Genomic DNA, 24,184 nt, shown 5'->3' on the forward strand with positions numbered 1-24,184 from the left:
CGTTGATTCTGGGACTTGTAGAGAATGGCCAGGAGGTGGCGGCCTTGGAAACGTTTTCTCACATGATATCCTCGGGGGCGGTTCTTCCGAATTCTCGAACCTATGTAGCAGCATTCAAGGCTTGTAGCCGTCTGGCAGCGATGGAAGGCAGCAGTGCAATGGACGGTAAGGCTGTCAAGGTGAGCTCCTTGGAAAAAATAATGTTTTTGCATTGCGAGCTTCTTAAAACTAGTGGCTGCTGTGTTTCAGACTTGTATGTGGCGAGCATTCTTATAGATGCGTACGCCAATTCCGGGAGCTTGGTAGACGCTGGAAGAGTCTTCGACTCGATAGGGTGCCGGAACGTTGTGTCGTGGAATTCACTCATCCTGGGGCATGCTGAGAACGGTGAAGAAGATGTCGCTTTGAAGTTACTTGAGTGGATGCTGTGCAACAACTCTTGCAAGCCGGACGGTCGGACATTCCTTGCTGCAGTGAAGGCTTGCACAAATCTGGCAGTGAAGGAAGCGGTTCGTGAAAGCGACGAGACAGTCACCAAAGTTCTCTCTTTGGAAAAGGGCCTGGCAGTGCATCTTCAGCTGACAAGGTGTTGCAAAGACCAAGACGACGTCTTCATTGCCAACGCACTTGTCGACATGTACGCAAAGTGTGGGAGCTTGGTGGATTCTGAGAGGGTCTTTCACGGCATGAAGAATCTCACGGTCGTGACTTGGACTTCGCTGATGCTCGGTTACGTTGACAATGGCCGACAGGAACTGGCCTTGGAGCTGTTTGTGTCAATGGCAAACCTTGGAGCTGTTTGTCCACCCAATGCCAGGACCTTTGTGGCAGTACTCAAGGCTTGCACGGGCATGGCAGAGAAAGAAGAGGTGACAGTGGTGAGCGACAAGTCTTACAAGCAGCTCTCTCTGGAAAAAGGACTGGCTCTTCACTCGGAAGCTGCGAGACATGGCTGTGACACCGAAGTGTTCGTCGCAAACACCTTGGTTGACATGTACTCCAAGTGCGGGAGCTTGGAGGACGCAAGCAGGGTGTTTTACCAGATGCCACACCGGAACGTGGTGACGTACACGGCGCTGATAACAGGTTTCTCCGAGACTGGTGAAGCGAAGCTCGCTCTCGAGCTGTTTTCGCTCATGAAACGAGACGGAGGCTGCGTTCCGGACAGTAAAACTTTTGCGGCTGTGCTCAAGGCCTGCGGCGGTGCCGTCGACTTGCAAATGGCGAGAGAGGCTCACGCAGCTGCTTGCAGGCGTGGCCTCGAGAGCGATCGAGTTGTAGCCAACTCCGTGGTAGACACGTACGGTAAGTGCGGAAGAATTTCCTGCGCTCAGCATGTCTTTGACACGCTGTGTTGCAGAGATACAGTGACTTGGACTGCTCTTATTGCTGGATATGGCCGTCAAGGCGACACCGATCGAGTACTGGCACTTTTCCGTGAGATGGAAACAGCGGGGTCCCGACCAAACGGTACGACTTTTGTGTCTTTGTTGGCCGCGTTCAGTCGTGCGGGCCTCGTTGACTCTGGGAAACTTTGCTTTCAGGCAATGCGTTCTCGGTACGGGGTTGATCCGGGCATGGAGCACTATCTGTGCATGGTGGATTTGCTCGCACGGGCCAACTTAGTGGAAGCTGCCGTGGAGACTCTGGAGCGAATGCCATTCAAACCCGAGGCGCTGGCTTGGAGAACAGTCCTGGGCGCGTGTCAAGATGGAAACTTCGGAGCCGGGAAGATTGCTTTCGAGTCACTGATGGGAGCCAAAGGAGATCACGCGGCTGCTTACGATTTGATGGCGAACTTCCACAGCTGCCTGGCGATATCTCTGCAGCGGTGAGAAGTATGTGTGCTGCCGCTACTGAAAGTCGAGGTTCTACTTTGTCTCGAAGGTGACGGGTTTCAACAGGCGTGACTGCTGCGTCGGCTGCTCGAGTCCCCACCACACTCACGGATTCCTTCGCAGATACAATTGATCAATCCAAAGACTTCGTCGACTGCGGATCGTGACGTGATTCCTCGCGAGCGCACCTTTCCTTTCTCGCGTGTCAGCTTTTACTCGGTGAGTGGTGGCTTTCTTTCTCTTCTTCGAGTCTCTCGAGCCAAAATAGCTTTCTTTTCTGCAGGAGAGAGAAGAGAAGATGATGCGTTTGTATATGCGTCTAGCTCGCCTTGGAGCCATTATAGCTCGTTTGCTGGAGCAAGACATGGCAACAAATGAAAAAATTTCCATGAACTCGCACAGATGCTCTCTTTTGTTGTGTTGCGTGACTTGTGATCCATCTTACTCCACGTGATTCCCATGTCTCTCGCAGGATGGCGAGTTTTGCCCGAAAAGAAATTGTTGCGCCATCGCTGTCACACCAGAAGCTTCTCTCGAGATTTTCACGTAATCCGGTTTTGGATGAGTTCGTTCGTTCTACTCCACCAAGCGGGAAGTTAAAAAGCAAAGAAAATTTATGTCTCTGTACGAAGTCGAAAGGAAAACTTGTAAAGTGTGCATGCGTGTAACTCTCCTCGTCCATCCGTCAAAGATGCGATTTCCATGTGTTGGGGGACACAGGCATATTCGTTAGTTTATATTAGGGCAAGGTGGAAGCCTTCCCCGGGCAGAGCCAAGGAATAGAGAATCAAAGTCTTTACGCTAAAATATTTGGCACATTTGGGGAAGGAGAGGGGTGAAAATTATATGCCAACCAACCAACCATATATGCGGATATCTTCACATATAATCACCAAGTGCTGTACGAACCCTGGCGGCGGAGCCGCCTCGTGGCGCCACGACAGTCCATCCATTTTGGGATCCACTCGTCCATCTCCGCGTTTTAACTAGGTACCACCTTCTAAATCTTTTACTTGCCCATTTTCTTCCTTCTCTTTTTTACTTTAACCTTGCGAGGTTGTTGTTCCTTGTGCGCCTTTGGAGTGTGCTTGGTTTTTTCCCCCCTTGATTTTTCTCCTCCTCCTCCTCCTCCTCCTCCTTCCTCGAGCGCTTAGGGTTTGTGGATCTCGAGCTCGACGGCGGCGCTCTCTCCCTGGAAGAAATCTGGTAAGCGAGCGAGCGCTGGGAATTCTCCCTCCCATGCTCTGCTGATCTCTCGTGTCGCGCGCTAGGTTTTCCCTTCCCCGCCATAGCTGCTAAGGAGGAACAAGCATGACGCGCAAGTGCTCCCATTGCGGGCACAATGGACACAACTCGCGGACGTGCCCCGATCGCGGCGTGAGGCTGTTTGGCGTGAGATTGACCGAGGGGATGCGCAAGAGCGCCAGCATGGGCAATCTCCTGCATTACAATCCCTCCGCCGTCACGCCGGAGCCCTCGGATTCCGGAGCTATCGCCGATGGTTACGTCTCTGATGGACTCGTCCAAACATCCAGCAATGCTCGCGAGAGAAAGAAAGGTGAGTGAGTGCTAACTTAGATTTCTTCCTTTGTTCTTCGTTTCCACTCACAAAGGAGGGCTTTTCTTGGCTTGCAGGAGTTCCCTGGACGGAGGAAGAGCACAGATGCTTCCTCTTGGGCTTGCAAAAGCTCGGCAAGGGCGATTGGAGGGGCATCGCCAAGAACTTTGTGACGACGCGGACTCCCACGCAGGTCGCCAGCCACGCGCAAAAGTATTTTATCCGGCAGAGTAATCTAAGCAAGAGGAAGAGGCGCTCCAGCCTCTTTGATATCTCTCCAGAGGTGGTAAGTTGTTCGATTTGCAAGAAGGAATTGCGCTCAAACTTTGGCTTCCAGGATGTCGCAGCTGCTGCTGGTGGATTTGACTCCTTCACCAGTCCAGTTCTAGATGCGATGCCGCCACCACCACTCCGCCAATTGAGCAGCGGTCCAGCGCCAGCATCCGTCGCTCCAACATTTCGCGAGAGCTTGCAGCCGTTCCCAGTGGCGATGGCCCTCGACTCCGTGAAGGAGGAGGAGGTGATGGACTCGAGCGAGGGAGACACCACCAACGAGGAAACCAACAGAAGTTCGTCGACGACACGAGCAGCCCCCGTCGCCTTCCTCCACCCGGTGCCCGTCCCAATTCCCGTGGCAGTGCCGGTGTGGCTGGGCCTCGGCCCGTGCATGGACCGGCCTCCAGCTCCATCGCCATCGCTATCCTCCTCCTCCAAGCTCGTCCGGCCAACAGCCAGCCTCCCAAGAGCTCCGGTGAGGCTCGACAGCGGCGAGCTTCCGCAACTGCGGCTGGGACTGTCGGTGGAGCCGCTCAAGCTGGACGAGCCATCGACGAGACACTCGGCCTTCCACTCCAAGAGCTCCTCGTCCTCGGCTTTCAGCAGCAATTTGCGGGACCGCAACAACGTTCCAATCAGCGTCGTGTGATTCCACCGCTCGATCGATCTCTCTCGTCTCGATCGAAGCAGCAGCGAGCAGCAGCGAGCAGAGATTTCTAGTGTCGCAACTCAACTTTGACGAAACGATTCTTTTCTTCTTGCCTGTGAATACGTGTTGTAGTTTACTTCTAGTCACTGGTGATGACGTTCTTCCGAGGCACCTTTTATCTTATAAACTATGATTCACGTATGATTCTTTTTTAGGGCTCTTTTAACTACCAGATGGAATCGAGCGAGTGAGAGAATCTCGCCTCCTTGTCGCGCTCGATCGCCATCGCTCGCTCTCAATGGCGGAGGAAGGAGAAGAAGTCAAGGGCGACGAGGTGAGATTGTTGCGTGATTGAGAGGGAAATGTGGATGATTTGTTTATTTTGCGATGGATCAGGTGAAACAAGGGGAGCAACAAATGGAGAAGGAGGAGGTATCGCCGCAAACGACAACGACGGATCCTTCCACATCGGAGGGGACTAAGGATGAGGCGCCCCAGGTCTTCGTTTTAAGCGACTTTGTTATAGTTTTTGGATCTAAATTCGTGTCGCGACTGGGAATGTAGGCCGAGGAAAGGCACCAAGTCATGTTTCACATCGAGGTGGGATATCATCACTAAACATCTTAGATAAGATGAAATGTTGTTTCTCTCTTCCCTCCTTTCCGTGTTCTTCACACAAATGGCTTTGCTTTTTCTAGGAAACGATGGAGGAGATTGGTGATCTCCAGTCAGAGAACAAGGTGCTGGAGAAACGCCTGCTGGCTCTGCAGAAGCGACGCTCGACAATTGGAACCAAGCTCTTCCTCGAAGGTGCCGAGACACTGTATCAGGCTGTGAGAAAATCCTTGTTTTATCTCTTTCGAAGTGTTTCATCCTTGTTTCTTGTTTTGATTGGCAGCGGTTGACTCAATGGAAGAATCTCAAGGAAGAGATCGACCGGCTGGTTCTCGAGTACGACGAGAGGATTGAGGACATGCAAGAGCAAGTGAGGGAGAAGCAAGAGGAAGCCAAAGCGATGCGCTCCGAGTTTCTGGCCTACAAGTGGCAGGTTCTTTCGTTGTTGCCTTGCTGAAATTATCTTGCATGACAAAACAACAAACTGTAGCCGCCAGCTTTTTCTTTGATTCTTTCTTTCAGCTGAAACTAACGAAATGCACGATCTGACTCCAGTGCAGATGGCTAGGGAAGCCGAACACAGCATAACTGGAAAGCCGCTGAAGCCTAAGCTACTCGCAAAGGTTACTTTAGACTAACACTGGTACGGGACGGAGCATTGACGAGGGGAATTTATTGCCAGCTCCAAGCCGAAGAAAACGATCTGGATGCAGAGATTGAAACTCTGAGGATTCAGGGGAAGCAGCTCAAGACTCAGCTGAAAAAGCTGGAGCAGGCATTATGGAAGAAGGAACAGCTACCTGGCGGCCTTCACTTGGTCGACTTCGAGCAGCTCAAAATCGAGAATGAGTCACTCAACGAGAAGGTAAACTCCCACTTTACGAGGTAAACGATCTCCTTTCTCGTCGTGTTTGTGTGTGTGCAGCTATCGAAGAAAAATGACGAGCTCTTCCAGCTCAAGAAAAAGAGCACGCATGTAGTTCACGTGCTCACTCATGTTCGTGAGAAGCTCCAGTACGTCCAGAAGGAGACCGAGGTATATGTAGCTACGTTTCCTGGTTTCGTGACGAAGTTTTATGGTGAGTGACAGACTGATGCAAAAGCTTTAGAGACTGTGGACTCTGAATTGCTGGCCAAGCGAAAAGAACTGCACAGGGTGAAGGCTATGTGCAAAACTCTCCGAGCTAAGATGGCAAAGATGCAGGTTCGTCCACGTCTCTACTCCATGCTTTCTCTTTCTCTGCTTTTACTCTTTACGGGTCCTTTTTTTTTTTTTTCTAATCGGAACAACTGATGATTCTTTGCTACTAAACAGGAGGATATCGTAAATGTGACAAACCCCGCGCTGCTGGACGACTTGGAGCTCCACAAAGAAAACGTGGAGGCGTTTGAGAGGAAGCTCCGAGAGCTCAAGGGGCGGCACGCCGTGCTGACGAAGAAGAACAAGGAGCTCCACCGGCAGCTCCAGGACTCGCTCACCATGGGCAATTACGTGATTGGCAATCCCATGCAAGCCGAGACCACTGGCCCGACCAACAGCTTGAGGTGGGGATCCAAACGCGACGTGCTCAAGAAGAAATTCTCGGGAGCTCTCAATCACATATGATCGTCCAACAAGTAAGCCAAGCTTTTCTCTTTTTACTCTTTCTCTGTTTACTCTTCACTTTTGGCTAGAGCTCGTTCGCTTGGAACTCAGGTACTTCTTTTTCTTGGAGTCAAGAAAAAGAAGATAAATGTGCTGGAAGAGATTTACCGCTGCTACCGTACTCCATTTACTGCGATGGTGCTAAGCTTTTGCCAGGGCCTAGCTAGCCATCGCGCGAGCTATGGAAGAAAAGAAAAACTAAATAACAGTACCAGGTACTACTGTTGCTACTGCTGCTCGAGGAGAAAGTTTTCCACATTCCACCAATTCCCGCGTTGGTCTTGTTCGTTCTCCTCGGAATGGTGGACGAATGGATCCAAAAAATCCAAGCCAACGGTGTGCTGCGCTGCTGCTGCTACTGTCAATCGAATTTTGTGGAGTGGAATCGCTCGCCCGCTCGCTCGCTGCTAGCCATCTCGATCAATCGCCTCTAGCACTCTGCAAATTTAATGGACTGGTGGTCACTGTGTTTGTAGCAAGACACTAAACGCTCGCACGAACGAGTCGTCGATAATGCGATTGCGTTGAGATTCCCTCCCTCCATGCTTCCTCCCACTTGGAAGAAATGGTTTTTACTGGGGCGTTGACTGGGCTGGGCTGTGTTGACTGGCAGCGCCACTGGATTCGAGGTGGCGCGAGCGATCCATCGTCGAATTTTACAATCATGGCACGCGAGGTTTCTCTCGCTCTTTCTTACACTGATAACAAGGCGCGCGCGAAAAGGCCGAGATTTTCATTAACATTTGAAGAACCCTAAAAACAGGGGAGTCAAATCCCACTACGATCTCCGATAAGACGACGACGAATTGGAGGAATTCCAGAGCTTGAGCTTGAGATCGAGATCGTAGCTGTGCTGCTGATGCTGGTAGCCGCTGCTGGAGGAGCTACTGCTCAGCAAAATGTTGGTACCGTGACACTTGGATTGCTGCTGCTGCTGCTGGTGATGATGGTGGGAGACTGCCGGTGGGATGATGGGCTGCCCGGACGAGCTCGGGATCGCGAAATTCGTCCTGGCCTTGGCGCCTCGCAGCTTCCTGGCCGCCGCATCGTAGGCCCTGGCAGCGTCCTCTGGAGTATCAAACGTTCCCAACCAATGCCGGCACCGCCCAATCCTGTCGCGAATCTCCGCGGACCATCGCCCCCACGGCCTCTTCCGGACTCCCCGGAACACCCGACCAGGATTCGCCGCGCCAGTAGCGGCGCTAACCGCGGCGCCATTTGGAGGATCCGGGGAAGACGATGCAAGCGAATAGCCCGCCGCCGCCGCGGCCGCTGCTAAACTGTCGATGGTGGTGTGGCTCGTCCTCTTGGAACTCAAGCTGCGATCCAAGTCCAGCTCGCTGTGGCCGCGACGGCTGCCGTAAAACGTATGATCGTCCAGGAAACAGTGGCCGTGACTTTCGGAGAAGTGTTCTTGGCCGACCATGAGATCCATGTCGTCTTGTCGGCTGCTGTCGGGGACGCTGCAGCGATAATTGGTGGTGGCGGCGGCGTTGTAGCGCGGCGTCACTGGATGATCGTGATGGTGGCGGTGGTGGTGCGAGGAGGAAGAAGTGGAATCGGCGGTGGCGCCGCCTCCGCCGCCAAAAAGGATTCTTTGTCCCACCACTGCAGCGATGCCATCCAAGCTGCTGTTACTGCTGTGGCCGGGCGATGGAATTGGAGAGGTGCAAGGATTGTGATCCAGCGCTAACGCATCGAGCTGGCTGCAAAACTCTTGATCGTGGCGGCGGCGCCCTGCAGGACGAAGATTGAAAGACGATGATCCGGCAGCTCCTCCAGCGTATAGCAAGTGATCGAAGCTATCATGGCAATGGTCTTGATCGAACAACATTGGCGACGATGGAAAGGAGCGGGGCTCCTCCTTGATTCCAGTGAGAACTTCATGCAACGCCATCGCGTTGTGCGACGAGTGTGACTATATCCTCCCGAGAGAGAGAGAAAGAGAGAGATCGTAGAGCTATAGCTAGAGAAAATTTCTCTGTAAGAAACAAACAAGAGGTCTTGATCAGTTAAGTAGCAAGCAGGCTTTCCCCAGAGCGTGTCATTGCCCAGCTTGCACCAGGAATCAAAGCTAAAAAAACTGTCATATCTGATCTTTTTTCCACTCGTTCTTCCTCACTGAAAATACTGAGAAAAGAAAACAGCAGGAAATGGCTATCCAAGAGACATGGCGAGTGAAAACTACAAAAGTTCCATCTTTCTGCTAGCTAAGCTGCTGCTGCCTGTCCCACTCACTCGCACTTGCGATTGCTTGTGAGAAGCTCTCGCGCGGCAGAGAAAACAGTAAGGAGAACAGCGCTGGAAAACTCGCAGAAACTCGCAGACTTGCAGCAAGAGCAGGACTGTGTTTCTTTGTGGCGAAGGAGTGTGCGAAGAGATTATATAATCTGAAGAGAGAGTGACAACGACTGTGCTCAAGCAGCAAGCAGTGCAGCAGCAGCGGCAGGAATGGGGTGTTGCATTTCTCTCGCTCGACCTTACCTTTCAATCAATCACCACGAGAATCAGAGCAGACACCACCAGGCTTGAAAAGGCACAAGTTTTTTCTTTTTGCCGAAAGGAATCCCGGATTTCTTTTCTCTCTTCCCTGCAGATTTTCTCGTCAGTCAGCTCAGGGAAGAAGGGAAATATAAAAGAAAAGTATAACCAGAGGGACGAGCGAGGGAGAGAGAGAGAGGAACGAACACTATCAGCCGAAAAGCCCGAGTCTTTGTTCATTCAATGTGGAGCGAAAGTATCTATCTTTTCTGAAGCGAGGGCGATGGGCTACGCGTGGTGGTATGTGTGCATTGCATGCTGGTGCTGAAAATGGCTCGCCTGGAAAGAGACGTGAGTACTCATAGGGAAATGTAAAGGAGAGAAAAAAAACATTTTAGAAGAACCTGAGAAAACAGAAGAACCTCCTGAGACTTGAGTCGTTTGTGAGCGGCGAGCCTCGGTTTCACTTAGCTCGCTAGCTACTTGGCTCATTTATCGTTGCTCAATTGCTATAGCCGTGCCAAATTGGAGTTTTGGTGGGGTACTCACTCCTTCCCATGGAGCAGCCAAAGACCCTCCTCCCCACAGTGGAAACGGTGAAGCTTTGACAAAAGCTTCGCTCTTTTTCGTTTGAGTTTGTTCCACCACCACGTACCTACATCAGAGTTTTAAAAAGGATTACGTGCTCTTCACAGCGACAACAAAGAGAGAAGGCGACTTACACGACCTCAGGCGTAAATGGACGATGAATGGCAAATCATACGCCCGAATCTCGCCGCCTCACTAAATTCCCGATCGCAAGCACGTGGATTTTCTTTGATCTTGAACTTAAAGCGCAAGTTCTTTTCCACATTGTCTGGGAACTTAGTGATGTATAGTAATGAGCAATAGCAAGAAAAATGAAGCACGGGTTACCTTGGTTACTTTCGTTCACATTTGACACTTGACAAGTGTTATAATCGAGCACGCGCAGCGATCGGATTAACACGGCAACACAGCATTGAAACGTTGAAAGTTTTGGAGCGAGATGTACGAAGAGAAGGGACCACTCACTGACTGAATGGAGAAATGCACCTCATTGTTTGGACAAAGGAAAAAACAAAACAACTCGATTGGCAGCTGCAGAAGAAAGAAACGCTTTTTAAATGCCACTTGAGGCACTTTTACTCGCCGATTAAATCCATTGCTCGAGCTCAGCCTTATTTATCATGAAAGAGCTTGCACAGCGGTGACCACCCCCTCCGTAGGACTGTGCACAGGTTAGCATTAGTCATTCATAGCAACGCAAACTCAAAGCTTTCCAACCTGAGATATACCCGTTGTGTCATCGTCGATGCTTCGAAGGCTCACTTTCAGAGTGTCTGGATCTCCAAGTTCTTCGACTTCATAAACCACTGCACCGATAGGCCTAGAAAAGAAGAGGAACTTAAGGACTCGCTGTTGAAACACGATGAGAACCTTAAGCCAGCGCGAAGACTTTTCTCCGCAAGCTGATGTCCGAGATCACTTCTAAGCTCCTGTGCATTGTCTGCTCTTACACCCTGTGGAATGAAGCTCGCCGTCCGTAAGACAATGACTGCGTGAAAAAATAAACTTACAAGAAAACGCCCAAACTTGCCATTTCCAATCTCGATTTCAAAAGAGTTTTCGAGAATAGAGCGTATAATTTCTTGATGCACTAACACTCTTTGCTTTCCTCTCTCAAGAACAGAGTCAATATCAAGTTCCAGCAACTGCAAAATGCAGAAACTAAATGTCTTGCCAGAAAAAAACAGAAAGAACTACCTGGTTGAAAATTGAAGGATTCAGCACGGCATTGTACTCCAGCTTCAAATCCTGGATACCGCTCGAAAATGCCTTGCTCTCTGGAATGCTCCAGCGCCAAAGGTCGCCATCCTCCACATACTTGTACATCTTTTGCAACTTGTGCTCTCCACTCCAAAGTTCTTGTCACAATAAACGAATGCCGTCTGTAGAGAAACAAAACTGGCCGAGCCATGGATTTACCTGGAAAACGCTCCGAAAAGTAATCATAAGCAATCGTAGCTCCACTTCGATTCATGTCAACGACTGAATGGAGATTTTGTGGTGCACGGTCTTCACTGTGAAGCTTGTGGAGTGCCGTCTTGTGGTGATCCAACACCACAACTCTGGATACATAGAAATTCACAAGAGAAGTAAAAAGATAATCGAGAGATCGAGAAATCAATACGCACTCTTTAGCTTTACTGCAAAGATCTGTGACGAAACCGGCAGGACCCACGAAATCTAAAAGGTAAAACACGTCGACTTCCTCGACGGGCAGCTCGTCCACCCTGACAACACAAACCAGTGGAAATCAAGAACACGAAATAGGACATCTACAACCTGAGTGGACGGTAGACAGCATTTGGAAAGAATCGCGCAGCCTTGCCGATGGCCTGATGATACAGATGCGCTGCCAGTGCCGCAAACACTCCATCCGTGCAGGGGTAGTGATACAGGATCGCCGCGGGAAGCCGCATTGTCCATAAACCCTAAAAACCTGGCTCGAATTTTAGGTTTTTGCTTTAATAAAGTTTTTCCCGCCAATTGCCACAATTGTTTATTGTTTTAGAATTTGAAAGGGAAATTAATATTATTTACAATATATTAATTCAAGTTAATTTATATGTATCTCTTAGTCTAGATTTAACACCATATTACAGTAATAATTATTATTTTTATTAATTTTTTAACATATTGTAAATTTGTAGTTTTTTATTAATAGATCATCTATTTAGCCTCTGAAAATTTTATATAAATTAATAATAAAAATTGCATTAAAATGAGTACTTAAATTATTTCTTCTTACAAATCTTTCAAAATATTTCAAACTCTTAATAATAAAAAAATAAAATACTTTACACTAGACAGAATATTTAAGTACAAATATGAAATTTTTCTTTATTTAATTTTAAAAGAACAAAAGAATATTATTAACTTTAACAAGCATATAAGTAGTTAAATTTTTAAACCAAGTATATAAAATTATCAAGTTCAAAACTAATAAAATTATGACAAACCTTTTTAAAACTAAAAATATTTTTTATATATACATATATTTTTTTATAAAATATATCATTTTATTTATGTGTCAAGAATTTTTTTTAAGTATTTTTAGTTTAAAATCTTTATTAGTAAACATGACAAAAAATTTATATCTGCATCATTAGCACAACTTTTATAAAGGAATTATATATTTAATTTTCAAATAATTATATAATATATCTAACTTTTATTGAGATAAGTTATACTTATTATTTCAAATAAAAATTAATAAAAATTTATTTTTTATAAATTAAAAATGTTATAAAAATGTTTAAATGTTAATATTCTTAATGCTCCATCACGATGCCACTATTAAAAGCATAAAATAAGTTTGAAGTTAAATATTAACACTAAATTTTATATTTGTCATTAAAACCTTTTTATTTATTTACTTATTTTGCCAATAAAACATTTTCATCCTGGTCTAATTAACAACTATAAATTGTCTTGTTTGACAAACTCATAAAGTATTTATTTTAAAAAATAACATATAAACAAAATCTAACTATTTTGTTTAAAATGTTAAAAATAATTATCATATTTGAATATTAAAATCAATTGTCACACTTTGATGAATGAAACTACCTTGTTGCTCCCAATCTTGTTCTGCATAGCACAAAAAGATCAAGCCAATCAATAAAACAAGAATAAGAGTGTTTTTTCTTCTTACCACATACTTATCTTCAACTTAGAACAGCGATCCAGCAAGTTCTTCCCTCACAAACCTTTGGTGTGAGCGTGTCTATGTTCATCCAGGATATCCCAAGCCATCGGTCGGCCAACTCTGCTTAGAGAACACGAAAGAGAGAAGAAATGTGTTCTTTTCCATTCTGTTTAGCGGCAGAGCGGACGGCTGGGATGGCAGCTGAGCCGGCTGGCAAGCGTCGCGGGAACGAACTCAAACCGTCCACAGAGGAACAGATTTTGTAGGGTTTGCGCCTGGATTCCACCGGGGCTACGCTGGCGGCCGCGAGGTAGTGTGATCGCGAGTGACAGAGTGGATTGGATCGATGTGGAGGAGGAGGACGATCGCGCGGGGAGAATGCCGGCGCTGCCACGGGATTGCCGGCACAGGAATCGGGAGCTTGTGTGGGGCGAGGTGACCTTAGAGGGATTGATGGATGGATCTGCAGATCGCCTCGTTCTAGGGCGTGGGATTTGCTAGAGGATGGGGGCGAACAAAGGGCGAAGGGCGAAGAATCTGTTTAGAAGCTACTATGTGGCATTCGACAAGGCCGCGACCGATCAACCCGAAGTGGTCGAGAAGCACGTCTTTTACAATCGCGAGAAGGGGATCCAAAAGACAGTGTACTGTCCTGGAGTTTCGGACAAGAGCATGGTCACTATTCCCGAAGGCAAGGAAAACCAGCGCCAAGAACAGCAAGAAGCCAGTGCTGCTGTTACTGCCACCGTCCCCGCCGCTGCTCGAGGTGAAAGCCAAGATCACGATCAGATGAAAGCGGACGTGCAAGCTTTTGGCAGCTGCGAGCAAAGAAGTGATGCAGCGGCCCAAGCTGATCTTTCTGATGCTCCAGAGACCGGTGACTCGTCTTTGGATCATCCTGGACCGGGCAATGCTCCTTCTTCGCAGGAGAGCGATCGTGCTGATGCTGCGTCGGCTTTCCAGCGATGGCGTCAGTTCCATCTCCAGGTATTCACTCTGTCATCTTTCAAGGTTCTCAATCTCTATACTTCCTGCTCTTTTGCAGAGAACTTTCAACCAAGAGCTACGAAGAGTGAATGAAGTCACTCGCAAGGACGAAGCCAGCATGGCCATGGTTGAGCAGGAACGAGCTCAACGGGAGAAAGGATTAGCTCACGCTCTGGCTGAATCGGCTTCATTGCGTGCGCAGCTCTCAGCTAAAGAACAAGAAATTCAAGCGCTTCAGACTCAAGCTCGCATGCCTGTAAGTTGTGATAGAAGTTTTTTCGTTGAGAAAAGTGCTGATCGTCTTGACTAGCTTTGATGCCTCAGCGTCGGAAGCAAAGAAGAGCCGAATATGATCAAGGCGAGCCATCGTCTCAAAGGAGGCCACACAGGTCTCGAAGTGAAGAGGTTGGTATGTCTTTGCACTCTCCTTGTTTGAGATGTTCTAAGATCTTTGTCTCTCCTTTTTCAATAGGACCTGGTGTGGATAAACCAGCCAAACGTCCAGCGCCAGAATCAAGAGTTTGCGCTTCTGGCACAAAGCTTGCGAAACATAGTGAGTGAGGTTGCGAACTTGGAGAACAAGGCTGGTACTACGATCTCGTTCTCGGAGGTCTACGAAGCATTTCGAAACATCGAGGAGAATATTGACTCGAGGCTGAAAGGAAACATTAGAAGACAAGCTCCAGAATTACGTCCGTATGTAGAGACTAGTCCCTCGGAGTTTTCAAAGAGAGGCCATCACGTTCGACCACCACCTTCTCGAGAAGAAGAGCACCGGAAGAGGTTCGCGAGAGAATGGTCATCGCAACAACAGCACGGTCGTAGAAACAATATAGAAATGGTTTCGGCGTCCCACGGAGGCGATCCATCGATTTTTGAGAAAGTTGGCAAGGCAGTGGTGTGGAAATGGCGCTGGGCACTAGCAGTCTCCAAGTCGAAAACACTGTCGAGGCATCTGAAAAGCTTGAAGTCCCTCTATAAAGCCCAGCTTGCTCGAAACATCAACGCGGAGGCGACATCGTCGAGCACTTCAGTCCAAGAGATCACGTTTCTGGGCTCCATGGAGAAGACACTCATGTCAACTTTGCCGAGCTACAGCATCGTCTCGTTCGTCGTGTCACTCTGGCGGGCCTACACAGGTTGCACCAAGACTCAGAAGGTTTTCCTCTCGAGATTGATTCCCATCGACAGGATCATGGCCGGATTCCCGCTGTGGATCGAGAAAATGGGAGACAAGCAGGTCCTCGAGTACTTCTTCTCGCTCTGGCAGTTTGTGGCCTCGAGGCGGTCAGGAAAACGTCCACGAAGCAGCCAGTCACCGAGACGGTCACCGAGACGTAGTAGACATCACCTTCACCACGATCCAGGCCCTTCGATATACGAGTCTTTCCATCACTGCTGCCATCCAAACTCACAAAGCGAGACCAACAAGACATGCAGTCCTCACAGGGCAAGGTCCCCGAGACAGGGCCATGATCACAGCAAGAGAAGGCCAGCCACTACTGCTGCTCACAGGCTTCGTGTTCCTCCAAGAGCTCAGTCCAAAGAGCCAAACGAGCTGATGCAGGAGGAGGAGAACGCTGTGGGCGTGGTAGCAGCGAGCGAAAGAACTCCAGCTCCACCAGCCACTGCTCCAGCGGTGGTGGAATGCGCCTCCAACAACGAAGCTGGTCCTCTGTCGAGTTTTGAGTCGTTTGGCGCGACCGAGATGTTTCCAGGCTCTGTTCCGTCAAGCATACCCCTCACCGGACAAACTTTCTCAGCGCAAGCTTTGCGGAGACTACAGGTACGTGAAGAATTCCTTCTTGTTTCAGTCTCTTTTGTTTTCTCTTGCACAGATGCAGCTCCAACACGAGCTCCAAGACATGCAGCCGCTGTTGTCCAGAGCTACAAAAGCCATCCAAAACCAGGTTTGAGATTTCGTTGGTAGTTAAGTTTCCATTCCAGCTGATCCGTGAGAAAACAACCAGGCCGTGGTGGATCAAAGTCCCAAGTCTGCGAACTCGATTGCTTCGCTGTGGAAGGTTTGCAGCACGTTCGAGTACGCACTGACGGAAGCTCGCAACCAGATGCTGTCCATAATCCATGAGTCCGCGCGTGGATATCACAACGGCGCCCTGGAGATGGAGGATGCGGACAGATTTCTTCCCGAGGGCGTGATCCCAGTTTTCGGCGAGGTGGTGCTTCCAGAAGCCATGGAGAACTCTTCCAGGAAGTCGTGTGGCTTTCCCAACGTTTTCAGCCTCATCTCCAAGACGTCGGGGCTCCAACAGTTGCGGAGGAAGTCGTGCCTCGCGGCCCAGTATGCTGTTGGCTTGAATCACAAGCTCCAGAATCTCAAGGACCAGCCCAAGGCTTGGCAGACGTAGACAAGCAGCGTCCGTATTGCCAAAAGCTCCTTTTCTTGTATCATACTTTGTGCTTCCTCCCAAGTTTCAATCTGACTTCTTCGCCAGCATTCTTGCGAAGCCACTCTCTCTTCGAGTGTTTCTTCTTGTTTCGATTGATCGCTGTGCTGTGACAACAAAATCTATGATGGTTTATTTTGCTATAATTTCTCAAGGTGACACAACTAACACATCATCAAGCGGCCTTTCGATCCAAATTAAACGAGCTTACGCTCAATCCAAGCCAGCTGGGCTCATGACAAACTACTGAACTTAATGATGGCGAATCATTTTCGCTTACTGTCAAAGCGTACTTCACGATCCCCAATTCATTGAGGTGAACCAGATCAACATCGATGTTGTGGACTCAACCAGGTCGTCAACTCACGAGCAGTCACTCCCACCATCCACTTCCTTCCAAACAGGTAACCTAAGAAACCGCTGAAGCTGCATTTGTTTGTGAAGAACTGCAAATTTGAGTGAAAGAAGAGTCTGGAGAGCACACCTTACACAAAGCTAGAGAACGAAGCGCAGGCGGTGTTGGAGGCCAACGCTCGAACAATCTCTGGACACAGCGTTCCAAGGCACCTACTAAACTCTTCGCCAGATCGAGAAGTTCCTTTGTACGTGGCATGGGAGCTCTGGGATGATCTGGTGCTCGAAATCTTGTCTCGCCCCAAGCCAGAAGATATCATCCTTAAAGCCGGGCGCCTCTGCAAGCCATGGCATCGCCTTGCACGCTCCCAGGAACTCAGGGAGCTTGTGGCTCGCAAAACTGCCGGAGATGCAGATCCATGGGTTGTGCTACGCTTGCTCTTGTATCCTTCAGTGGCAGCTCTGGCAGGGAGCTTGATCATGGCTCCTTCTCCGTCGGTCCGCTTCGCAGGGACACAGGTTTCTTTTCCTGGCGTGTTCGCTGGGGCTTGTGTGTCATATTTGAGGGGTTCATCCTGGATTATCATTCGAAGTTGAACATTTATCTCCAAACACAGGTTTGAACACGGGTTATATCGCGCCTGTCAATGAAAAGATTAGGAAAAGGATGGATTTAACCATTGCGTTCCTTCTACGCTCTCTGTGCCATGACACCTGACCAAATTTTGTTTGGTCAGAAACAATTGGCCCAGGAAAACGAGGAGGTTGGTGCGGAAGAAGAAGACGAAACAAAGTATGGATCAAAGTCAATGGGCTTTGACCAGGCCGCTGGACGGAGACCGCATTTTGGCAGAGCAGCCTCGCTGCAAATCCCCACTGGATGGCTCCCCTTCGTCAAGACTCAAGATGAATTTCTCCCTCCCATTCTTGCAATTAAGGCTCTCCCAGATTCAGCAGCAGCTCGTTTGCTGTAGGAACCAGGCCTGCATTTGACGCTTCGGAGATTCGAGCAGTCAAGAATTTTCCGGCCGTCTTCCCTGTTCCATTCTCAATGGAATGGCGACCGGATTTGATTTAAAACTTTCCACCATCACCAGGCAAGGCCTTCGCTACTTTTTTATTTCAATTAGAACTTTGCACCTTCCCATTATCTATCGGTTCCTCGCTAGTCTCGTCATGGAAATGTATGTAGGGAGTTTTCCACAAGATGACAGGTCGATCCTTGACTGGAACTGGAGAGATGTGGTGAGCTCTCAGGTAGGATGGACAAGAGCAAGTGTTCCCCCAAATGAGCTCCTTTTCTCTGGCGCAGCAACGGCGGCTGCTCCTGCTTCTACTGCGGCCGCGATCAGCGCGGGCTGTGAGCAGCCCTGCGCTAAATCACCTGCCATTGAACCTTTCGGATTTGGCAAACCAAAAAGAGTTTCTTGGGGTGATCTGGTGCTCGCCATCTTGTCTCGCCTCAACCCAGCAGATATCATCCTCAATTCCTGGCGCGTCTCCAAGCAATGGCATCGCTCTGCACGCTTGCAAAAGCTCAGGGAAGCTGTGGGATAACATTCGAAGATTGCTGTCGGGAACTGGAGTTTCAGCGAGAATTGGATCGGCTTTAGAGGAAGAAGGTTCCCACATATCTGCCTAATCCTCGTCATGGGAACAAAGTTTCTTCTGTGTATCTTCTCGGCAAACACTTAGATGCCTGCAGCTCTCGGTTCAGAGTGGATCCGGCAAAGAAGCTTCCACAAGATGAATCTCGCCAGATCGTTGGTCCGAGTAGGTCATTGGCAGTCTTAGGCATGGCGCTTTGATCGTGTGTTGGTTGGATTGCGGTGTGGTGATGGTAAGAGCGTGCCCCCAATGTGCAAAGTTCAAATCAAAGTAAATAAGTAAAGAAGAAAAAAAAAACTTTATCTTGTTTCGCCATTGCTCCTGGAAGATTTGAAATCTTGCTGATGTGATCGATCAGTGCCAAGTCTGCCTCAAAATTGGACACCCCTATTCAAGAACATAGAAGCAGAATGATTGTGAAACAGAAACATTGTGCATTGCAAGTCATGCCCTCAGTATCCCTGATCTGTCCAATGATCAATTGCAAGGATGACTTATAACAGAAGATCTTTTCTTCCAAAAAGTTAAACCATCCTTAGAGGGGTAAATGAGAATATATTTAAGATATTCTTGAATATTTTGGCAACTGCCTATATTAATGTATGGCATTATAGATATACACTTCAACCTTACGTTATCCCTTCCTCTCAAAAGGATGGAAAGTAATTAGGGTTCTATGGCTGATGAGCTAGGATTTGGAAGAATTTTTGGTGATCTAGATGTGGTATTACTTATTCTTGATCCTTTTGTATAAAGCATTTTAGCCATTACATATACAGAATTTTTGAAGGATTGGTTTGTTGAATGTTTTGTTAAATTTCATAAACTTGTGGTCTAACTTGTCATAACACTTGATATGGTCCTTTCTATTGAGCAAGGAGCCCCTTACACAAATCATGTACCGTAAGATTGGGAAAATAAATTAACACTAAGTCATTTACTTTATACTTTGTTGGTGGACAATGATGAGAGTTATACTGCCATTATTGTCCCATTTGTACTTGACCCAAGTGTTTGCAGTTACAAATGCACTACCAAGAGCACTATTGTGAATATTATCATTAATTGACATGGTGATGAGAAACTTATATTGTTGACTTGTATTTGTTAATGTTGAGAACCCTCATGATATTAAGCTTGGTCCCTTAATACTTACTAAATGATAACTTACCATGTCTGTTATCATGCTCTATATGTTAGTTTCATTTGGTCTTATGGTTATTTATGGAATATGTCTAGATTTGTTAATTTAACATATCTATGGAATGTAGAAATTGTCCTAAACACATAATGTTGGCAAATTCACAATTTAGTGCCATTCCATATTTAGTAAATTCCAACTCTTGGTACTAAAGGTGAAAGCCCAAAGTGCACGTTTCTCAAAGGGGGAGAGGGGGTATAGAGGGTTCTAAATATATAATAGGAATAATGGATAGGTTGGGCATGGTTGACCAACCTAAAATATAGTTTGACTCCCACTTGTGTGCTTATCCTTATTTTACATTCAACTTGGGTCTAAACCCAAATTCCAAACCATGTTAGTTGGTGGAGTATTTATATCCTTGCGTTAAGGCATTAGTATGCTGAAATTGTGTTAAAACTTTGTTTAACTCCATTTTGCGTATTAATTCTGACATTAGTATGATACATGCTCTATGACTGTTTTAATATCACCCCATGCTCTTATCTCTTCACTCTTTAGGCTAAACACTCAAGAGTTACTCTATGCTCCAGTTCCTTCGCTCCTTGATTGCAAGTTTAGGAGTTTGGCTTTATTCTTTCATTTAGTAGCCCAAGGCTCTAAAACTCAAGTTTCACTTTACTGTCTTTGGACATGTGACACATGGAGGGTTTATGTTCCATTTCGTGGTTATTCTATAGTAAATCACTATAGAATAAAGGGTGAAAACCATATGCATTACATTTGGTATTAGAGGATATGTCTCAACAAGTACTATCTAATGAGATTGGGCAATTAATCTTATTATATATATAGAGATGAAAATGATGATCTAAGTGGGTGCACGTTTGGGTGCTAAAACTTTGCATTTATTCTTTGGATATGGATTTTGGTTACCTTTTTATACCATATTATGTGAGCTTGTGTTTAGGCTCATAGGTGTAAGCAACCAAAGGGAATGACTCGAGAAACGATCCATTGGGGTTCAAATATAGAGGGAAAAGGCCCATAAACAAGAGTGCACCCCCTTTTCCAATCGGTTAAGGGTCTTGGGATACTTGGGGTTAAGTGTCCTTGGGTTTGAATAGTATTGAGCTGGGTGACTTCCTGAGAAGTCCAAATTCAGGAGTTTACATTAGGATGGATTAAGATGTATTGTTTACACGAGTTTGCACTTGGGCTTGTAAGTGAGATATATTAGCAACTTAAGTTATACTTTGAGTTGGCAAATGTAAGCTCCAAGCCCAAGTTGAGTTGGCCAGATCAGTTGCCTCGGAATCAAGCTTTTCTTGAACGTCCTTACTCAAATGCAATCCCAACTCCACCGCTGTTCGAGGATGCCTTCCAAACATCGCAAAGTAAGGACTTAGCTTGGTTCCACTGTGTTGGCTATTGTTGTAAGCAAATTGCACCAACGGAAGATATAGATCCCACTGTCCTTGCCTTTGACCAATGCTACAACGTAGCATATCCTCCACCATCTGATTCACACGCTCAGTTTGCCCATCCGTCTGAGGATGATCTCCACTCGAGAGTTTCAAAGTCACTTGCATAGCCTTTGCAAAGCTTTTCCAAAATCCACTGGTGAACTTTGAATCTCGATCACTAATGATGTCTTCCGGCAAACCAAAATCAGGAAAAACCTTCTCCAAGTAAACCGCAGCCAAGTCGGAGGCAGTGACAGTCTTCCGAAGAGCCAACAACCGCACATACTTCGTCAACCGATCTACTATGACCCATACTTGCTCCTTTTGCCTCTGTGTTCGTGGCAAACAAGTGATGAAGTCCATAGAGATACTACACCAACGGCTCTGAGGAATAGGTAAAGGTTGCAAAAGTCCCCCCGGCTTCTCCCGTGGCACCTTAACCCGCTGACAAAGCTCGCATGATTTACAATACTTGAGGATATCAGCCTTCATATTCCTCCAATAAAAGTTGCGCTTAATCAACTCATACGTCTTCTTCCCCCCAAAATGACCAGCCTCTGGACGATCATGATAGTGGAATAAAACTTGAGTAATTAATGCATCCACCCGTGGCAAATAGACACGGCCATTGTAGTAGAGAATCCCATCCACCAATGAGAAAGGAGCTTCCATTTGGTCTTGCAAAGAGGCCACCTCAGCATCCTGAGCTTGATACCAATGTTATGATCCTACCCTAGGGCTCACAGTGGAGCGGCGGTGTAGTGGAGCTTTTGAGGTAGCTCGGGGGTGGTTGGGTGGTGAGGAACCTCAAGAGGTGGCGTAGCATAGTCTAGGGCAACGAGATCTTTGTCTTTTTGCGCCAGATCATAACATTGGTATCAGAGAATTGGTTGCGATGGCCGACCAAGCTGAACGCTGGAATCCTATCATCGATGGTGGTGCCGACGATGGTGCCGACGAAGCTGCGGAGATTTGGACCATTCAAGATGTGGTTCATGAGCTGCGAGCCCTTAATAAAAATCAGCAAGAGATGCAAGACGAGATGCATGGCATGATGGATACCATGCGTGGGCGTGTTGAGGCACTCGAGGCTGGACGGGGTAGCACTCCAAGTAAACCTTCTTTGGTAGATCGACTCAAGATTCCAACCTTTTCCGGTGATGGTGGTGTGGATGAGTGTCTCGCTTGGCTAGCCAATGTGAAGAAGTTCTTGGCTGCTAGAGGAACTCCAGATGCAGAGGCTTTAGTGGCTATTCCGATGGTTTTGCGTGATGCGGGTCTTCGATGGTGGAATTGGCTTGAGGAGTCCCGTGTTGCGGATAAGAAATCACCAGTATCTACCATGGATGAGTTTGAGGCTGCTTTCCGTTTACGTTTTGCCCCTCATTACGATGTGGAGAATGCTCGTACAGAACTTCGCCATTTCCAGCAAGGGAAAATGACGCTTGGGGATTATATTGAGAAGCTTACTCGCTTGATTAGTCGTGTTCCAACAAAGGATCCAGATCAGAACAAATCCTACTTCATTGATGGCCTACATAGTGAGAGCATGCGGCAACACTTGCGTCATTCTCAGCCTACAAAGAGTTTGGAGGAGCTCTTTGATGCGGCTCGTTGACTTGATAATGACAAGCACAAGTCTCGCAAGCGTTCGCGGAGTCCTTCTGTCGAGAATCGTCGTGATGATCGCCGTGGACACAAGGATGGGAACAAGCATCACAAGTTGAAGTCGGTGGTGACTACCTCGGATGCAAAGGGGTCCAAGAAGCAGAAGTTCTTTGTGAAGAATTATAGACAGGGTTGTCATCATTGTGGCGAACTTGGACACTACAAGGCTGATTGTCCGCAGTTGAAGAACAAGCAGCAGGACAAGAAGAATGGCCAATCTTCTTCTCACGGTAAGTCCGATACTAAAAAGTTGCAAACTTTGCAGCGTGAGGAGGAGGAGAACGACCATTCCGGTCGGAGGAAGCGACTTTCGATCGTTGCTCGTCAGCTCAACTGTGTGTGGAACAAGATGGAGCTTGAGGATACGCGTGAATCAGCTTTAATGCTGGAGGGCGTGTTCCGTGGCGATCCAGTGGGGATTTTATTGGATAGTGGGAGCGATGACAACTTTGTTTCGGCAAAGTTTGTTGCAGAGCATCGCCTGAACACACGTGGAGTTCTTCCATACACAGTGGAAGGTGCAGCTACCTCTGCTCAGCATTTCGATGCTTGTGTCGAGGGGCTGGAAGTGTTGGTTGGCAAAACCACACTTGTGGAGACTTTTTATCTCGCGGATATCCATCGTGTGGATCTCATTCTTGGGATGCCATGGTTGGTGAAGGTGGATCCAGAGATAAAGTGGAGCATTAAGCGTATCTCGCTGGAGTATGGTGGCGTTAAAGATGTGTGGTTTGGCGAGGGCGTTCAACCACCAGTTGTTATGCTCTCTGCTACATCTTTGAAGCGGGCTTGTCGTAATGGAAAAGCACTTTCAAGTTACTTGCTGTTTGTTCGTGACTTGGGGGACCAAGGCACGTGTGGGGGAGAAGCAGCAATACGGGATGTACTTGATGAGTTTTCTGATGTTTTTCCATCTGAACTTCCTCATGGATTGCCTCCATTACGAGGTGTGGAGCATGGGATTACATTGGAGCCGGGGATGCGGCCAATTTACCGGCGTCCATTTCGGTTAAGCTATGCGGAGGAGCAAGAAGTTCAACGACAAGTCAAGGAGTTACTTGAGTTTGGATTTATTCAGCCAAGTAAGTCTCCGTTTGGTGCTCCGGTCTTGCTTGTGAAGAAGAAGGACGGTTCAATGCGGATGTGTATTGACTACCATGCTTTAAACAAGAAGAAAGTGAAGGACAAGATGCCGATGCCACGTGTGGATGATATCCTAGACAAGCTTGGTGAAGCACGAGTGTTTACCAAGATTGATCTGAGGAGTGGATATCATCAGATTGCAATGGATGATACATCTATCTCCAAGACGGCATTCAACACAAGCTTCGGACATTTTGAGTTTACCGTTATGCCGTTTGGTTTGACGAATGCATCGGCCACATTTACTCGGTTGATGACGGAGGTATTTGGGCGTTATCTTCATGAGTTTGTGGAGATTTTCTTGGACGATATTCTTGTTTTTAGCAAGAATATGGAGGAGCATAGGGTGCATTTGCCCAAGGTTCTTTTGTTACTTCGAGACAGCAAACTTTATGCGAAGAAGAGCAAATGTGAATTTGCAAAGTCGGAGGTGGAATATCTAGGCCATATTGTGACATCTAAGGGTGTCAAGACGGATCCAAGGAAGGTGGCTGTGGTGGAAAACTGGCCTACACCGACTACAGTGGCCGAGTTGCGCAGTTTTCTTGGTATGGTTAGTTACTACCGACGTTTCCAGCATAAGTTTGCAGAGGTGGCTATTCCGTTGACGCGGT

The 24,184-nt window shown here is 47.5% G+C and overlaps 6 protein-coding genes and 1 long non-coding RNA gene across 8 annotated transcripts; 4 read left to right on the forward strand and 3 right to left on the reverse strand.

Moving 5' to 3' along the window:
• Nucleotides 1–62: 62 nt before the first annotated feature.
• On the forward strand, nt 63–2,239 carry LOC112342201 (pentatricopeptide repeat-containing protein DOT4, chloroplastic-like). Its single transcript, XM_024663641.1, has 3 exons — nt 63–179; nt 250–2,057; nt 2,122–2,239. Exon 2 carries the CDS (start codon nt 423–425, stop codon nt 1,833–1,835), a length of 1,413 nt encoding a protein of 470 aa, XP_024519409.1. The 5' UTR covers nt 63–179; nt 250–422; the 3' UTR covers nt 1,836–2,057; nt 2,122–2,239.
• Nucleotides 2,240–2,754: 515 nt separating this feature from the next.
• Nucleotides 2,755–4,522, forward strand: LOC9628991 (transcription factor MYBS3). The gene is made up of 4 exons (XM_002989755.2): nt 2,755–3,044; nt 3,110–3,396; nt 3,474–3,682; nt 3,734–4,522. The coding sequence occupies exons 2-4, from the start codon at nt 3,150–3,152 to the stop codon at nt 4,319–4,321; spliced, it is 1,044 nt and encodes a 347-aa protein (XP_002989801.2). The 5' UTR covers nt 2,755–3,044; nt 3,110–3,149; the 3' UTR covers nt 4,322–4,522.
• A 48-nt stretch (nt 4,523–4,570) lies between these two features.
• On the forward strand, nt 4,571–7,119 carry LOC112342196 (coiled-coil domain-containing protein 96-like). The gene is made up of 11 exons (XM_024663631.1): nt 4,571–4,655; nt 4,718–4,819; nt 4,886–4,921; nt 5,020–5,154; nt 5,220–5,369; nt 5,497–5,559; nt 5,619–5,801; nt 5,862–5,972; nt 6,027–6,140; nt 6,252–6,553; nt 6,611–7,119. Exons 1-10 carry the CDS (start codon nt 4,620–4,622, stop codon nt 6,540–6,542), a joined length of 1,221 nt encoding a protein of 406 aa, XP_024519399.1. The 5' UTR covers nt 4,571–4,619; the 3' UTR covers nt 6,543–6,553; nt 6,611–7,119.
• A 165-nt stretch (nt 7,120–7,284) lies between these two features.
• On the reverse strand, nt 7,285–8,031 carry LOC9628992 (ethylene-responsive transcription factor FZP). The gene has a single exon (XM_002989793.2). It carries the CDS (start codon nt 8,014–8,016, stop codon nt 7,360–7,362), a length of 657 nt encoding a protein of 218 aa, XP_002989839.2. The 5' UTR covers nt 8,017–8,031; the 3' UTR covers nt 7,285–7,359.
• Nucleotides 8,032–9,275: 1,244 nt separating this feature from the next.
• Nucleotides 9,276–9,701, reverse strand: LOC112342200. The gene is made up of 2 exons (XR_002990864.1): nt 9,467–9,701; nt 9,276–9,401 (listed from the first exon to the last, which is right to left on the reverse strand). It is a non-coding gene; the product is annotated as an uncharacterized LOC112342200 (long non-coding RNA).
• Nucleotides 9,702–9,850: 149 nt separating this feature from the next.
• Nucleotides 9,851–11,571, reverse strand: LOC9629303. Of its 2 annotated transcripts, none has more exons than XM_002989794.2 (8): nt 11,430–11,571; nt 11,279–11,377; nt 11,070–11,212; nt 10,848–11,008; nt 10,661–10,795; nt 10,521–10,603; nt 10,368–10,470; nt 9,851–10,311 (listed from the first exon to the last, which is right to left on the reverse strand). In XM_002989794.2, the coding sequence occupies exons 1-8, from the start codon at nt 11,564–11,566 to the stop codon at nt 10,237–10,239; spliced, it is 936 nt and encodes a 311-aa protein (XP_002989840.1). In that variant the 5' UTR covers nt 11,567–11,571; the 3' UTR covers nt 9,851–10,236. The 2 variants fall into 2 exon arrangements, with proteins under 2 accessions (XP_002989840.1, XP_024519390.1); XM_024663622.1 differs by having other exon boundaries at nt 11,427–11,571.
• A 1,728-nt stretch (nt 11,572–13,299) lies between these two features.
• Nucleotides 13,300–16,240, forward strand: LOC9629304. The gene is made up of 6 exons (XM_024663612.1): nt 13,300–13,782; nt 13,841–14,038; nt 14,107–14,187; nt 14,255–15,568; nt 15,621–15,692; nt 15,753–16,240. The coding sequence occupies exons 1-6, from the start codon at nt 13,300–13,302 to the stop codon at nt 16,149–16,151; spliced, it is 2,547 nt and encodes an 848-aa protein (XP_024519380.1). The 3' UTR covers nt 16,152–16,240.
• The last annotated feature ends 7,944 nt before the right edge of the window (nt 16,241–24,184 follow it).

Source organism: Selaginella moellendorffii, unplaced genomic scaffold, assembly GCF_000143415.4.
Source record: "Selaginella moellendorffii unplaced genomic scaffold, v1.0 SELMOscaffold_101, whole genome shotgun sequence".
In the NCBI taxonomy this organism is placed as follows: domain Eukaryota; kingdom Viridiplantae; phylum Streptophyta; class Lycopodiopsida; order Selaginellales; family Selaginellaceae; genus Selaginella; species Selaginella moellendorffii.

What these genes read in the sequence shown, in the direction of transcription:
- LOC9629303 (XM_024663622.1), bottom strand. Translation starts at nt 11,566, where the DNA reads ATGCGGCTTCCCGCGGCGATCCTGTATCACTACCCCTGCACGGATGGA. An exon ending in ATCCTTCAATTTTCAACCAG is followed by an intron (nt 10,796 to 10,847) that starts GTAGTTCTTTCT and finishes TGCATTTTGCAG; the next exon opens with TTGCTGGAACTTGATATTGA. An exon ending in AGTCTTCGCGCTGGCTTAAG is followed by an intron (nt 10,471 to 10,520) that starts GTTCTCATCGTG and finishes CTTCTTTTCTAG; the next exon opens with GCCTATCGGTGCAGTGGTTT.
- LOC9628992 (XM_002989793.2), bottom strand. Translation starts at nt 8,016, where the DNA reads ATGGATCTCATGGTCGGCCAAGAACACTTCTCCGAAAGTCACGGCCAC.
- LOC112342196 (XM_024663631.1), top strand. Translation starts at nt 4,620, where the DNA reads ATGGCGGAGGAAGGAGAAGAAGTCAAGGGCGACGAG. An exon ending in AAGAAGTCAAGGGCGACGAG is followed by an intron (nt 4,656 to 4,717) that starts GTGAGATTGTTG and finishes GCGATGGATCAG; the next exon opens with GTGAAACAAGGGGAGCAACA. An exon ending in ACGTCCAGAAGGAGACCGAG is followed by an intron (nt 5,973 to 6,026) that starts GTATATGTAGCT and finishes GGTGAGTGACAG; the next exon opens with ACTGATGCAAAAGCTTTAGA.
- LOC112342201 (XM_024663641.1), top strand. Translation starts at nt 423, where the DNA reads ATGCTGTGCAACAACTCTTGCAAGCCGGACGGTCGGACATTCCTTGCT.
- LOC9628991 (XM_002989755.2), top strand. Translation starts at nt 3,150, where the DNA reads ATGACGCGCAAGTGCTCCCATTGCGGGCACAATGGACACAACTCGCGG. An exon ending in TGCTCGCGAGAGAAAGAAAG is followed by an intron (nt 3,397 to 3,473) that starts GTGAGTGAGTGC and finishes CTTGGCTTGCAG; the next exon opens with GAGTTCCCTGGACGGAGGAA. An exon ending in TTGATATCTCTCCAGAGGTG is followed by an intron (nt 3,683 to 3,733) that starts GTAAGTTGTTCG and finishes TTTGGCTTCCAG; the next exon opens with GATGTCGCAGCTGCTGCTGG.
- LOC9629304 (XM_024663612.1), top strand. Translation starts at nt 13,300, where the DNA reads ATGGGGGCGAACAAAGGGCGAAGGGCGAAGAATCTGTTTAGAAGCTAC. An exon ending in ACAGGTCTCGAAGTGAAGAG is followed by an intron (nt 14,188 to 14,254) that starts GTTGGTATGTCT and finishes CTTTTTCAATAG; the next exon opens with GACCTGGTGTGGATAAACCA. An exon ending in CAAAAGCCATCCAAAACCAG is followed by an intron (nt 15,693 to 15,752) that starts GTTTGAGATTTC and finishes GAAAACAACCAG; the next exon opens with GCCGTGGTGGATCAAAGTCC.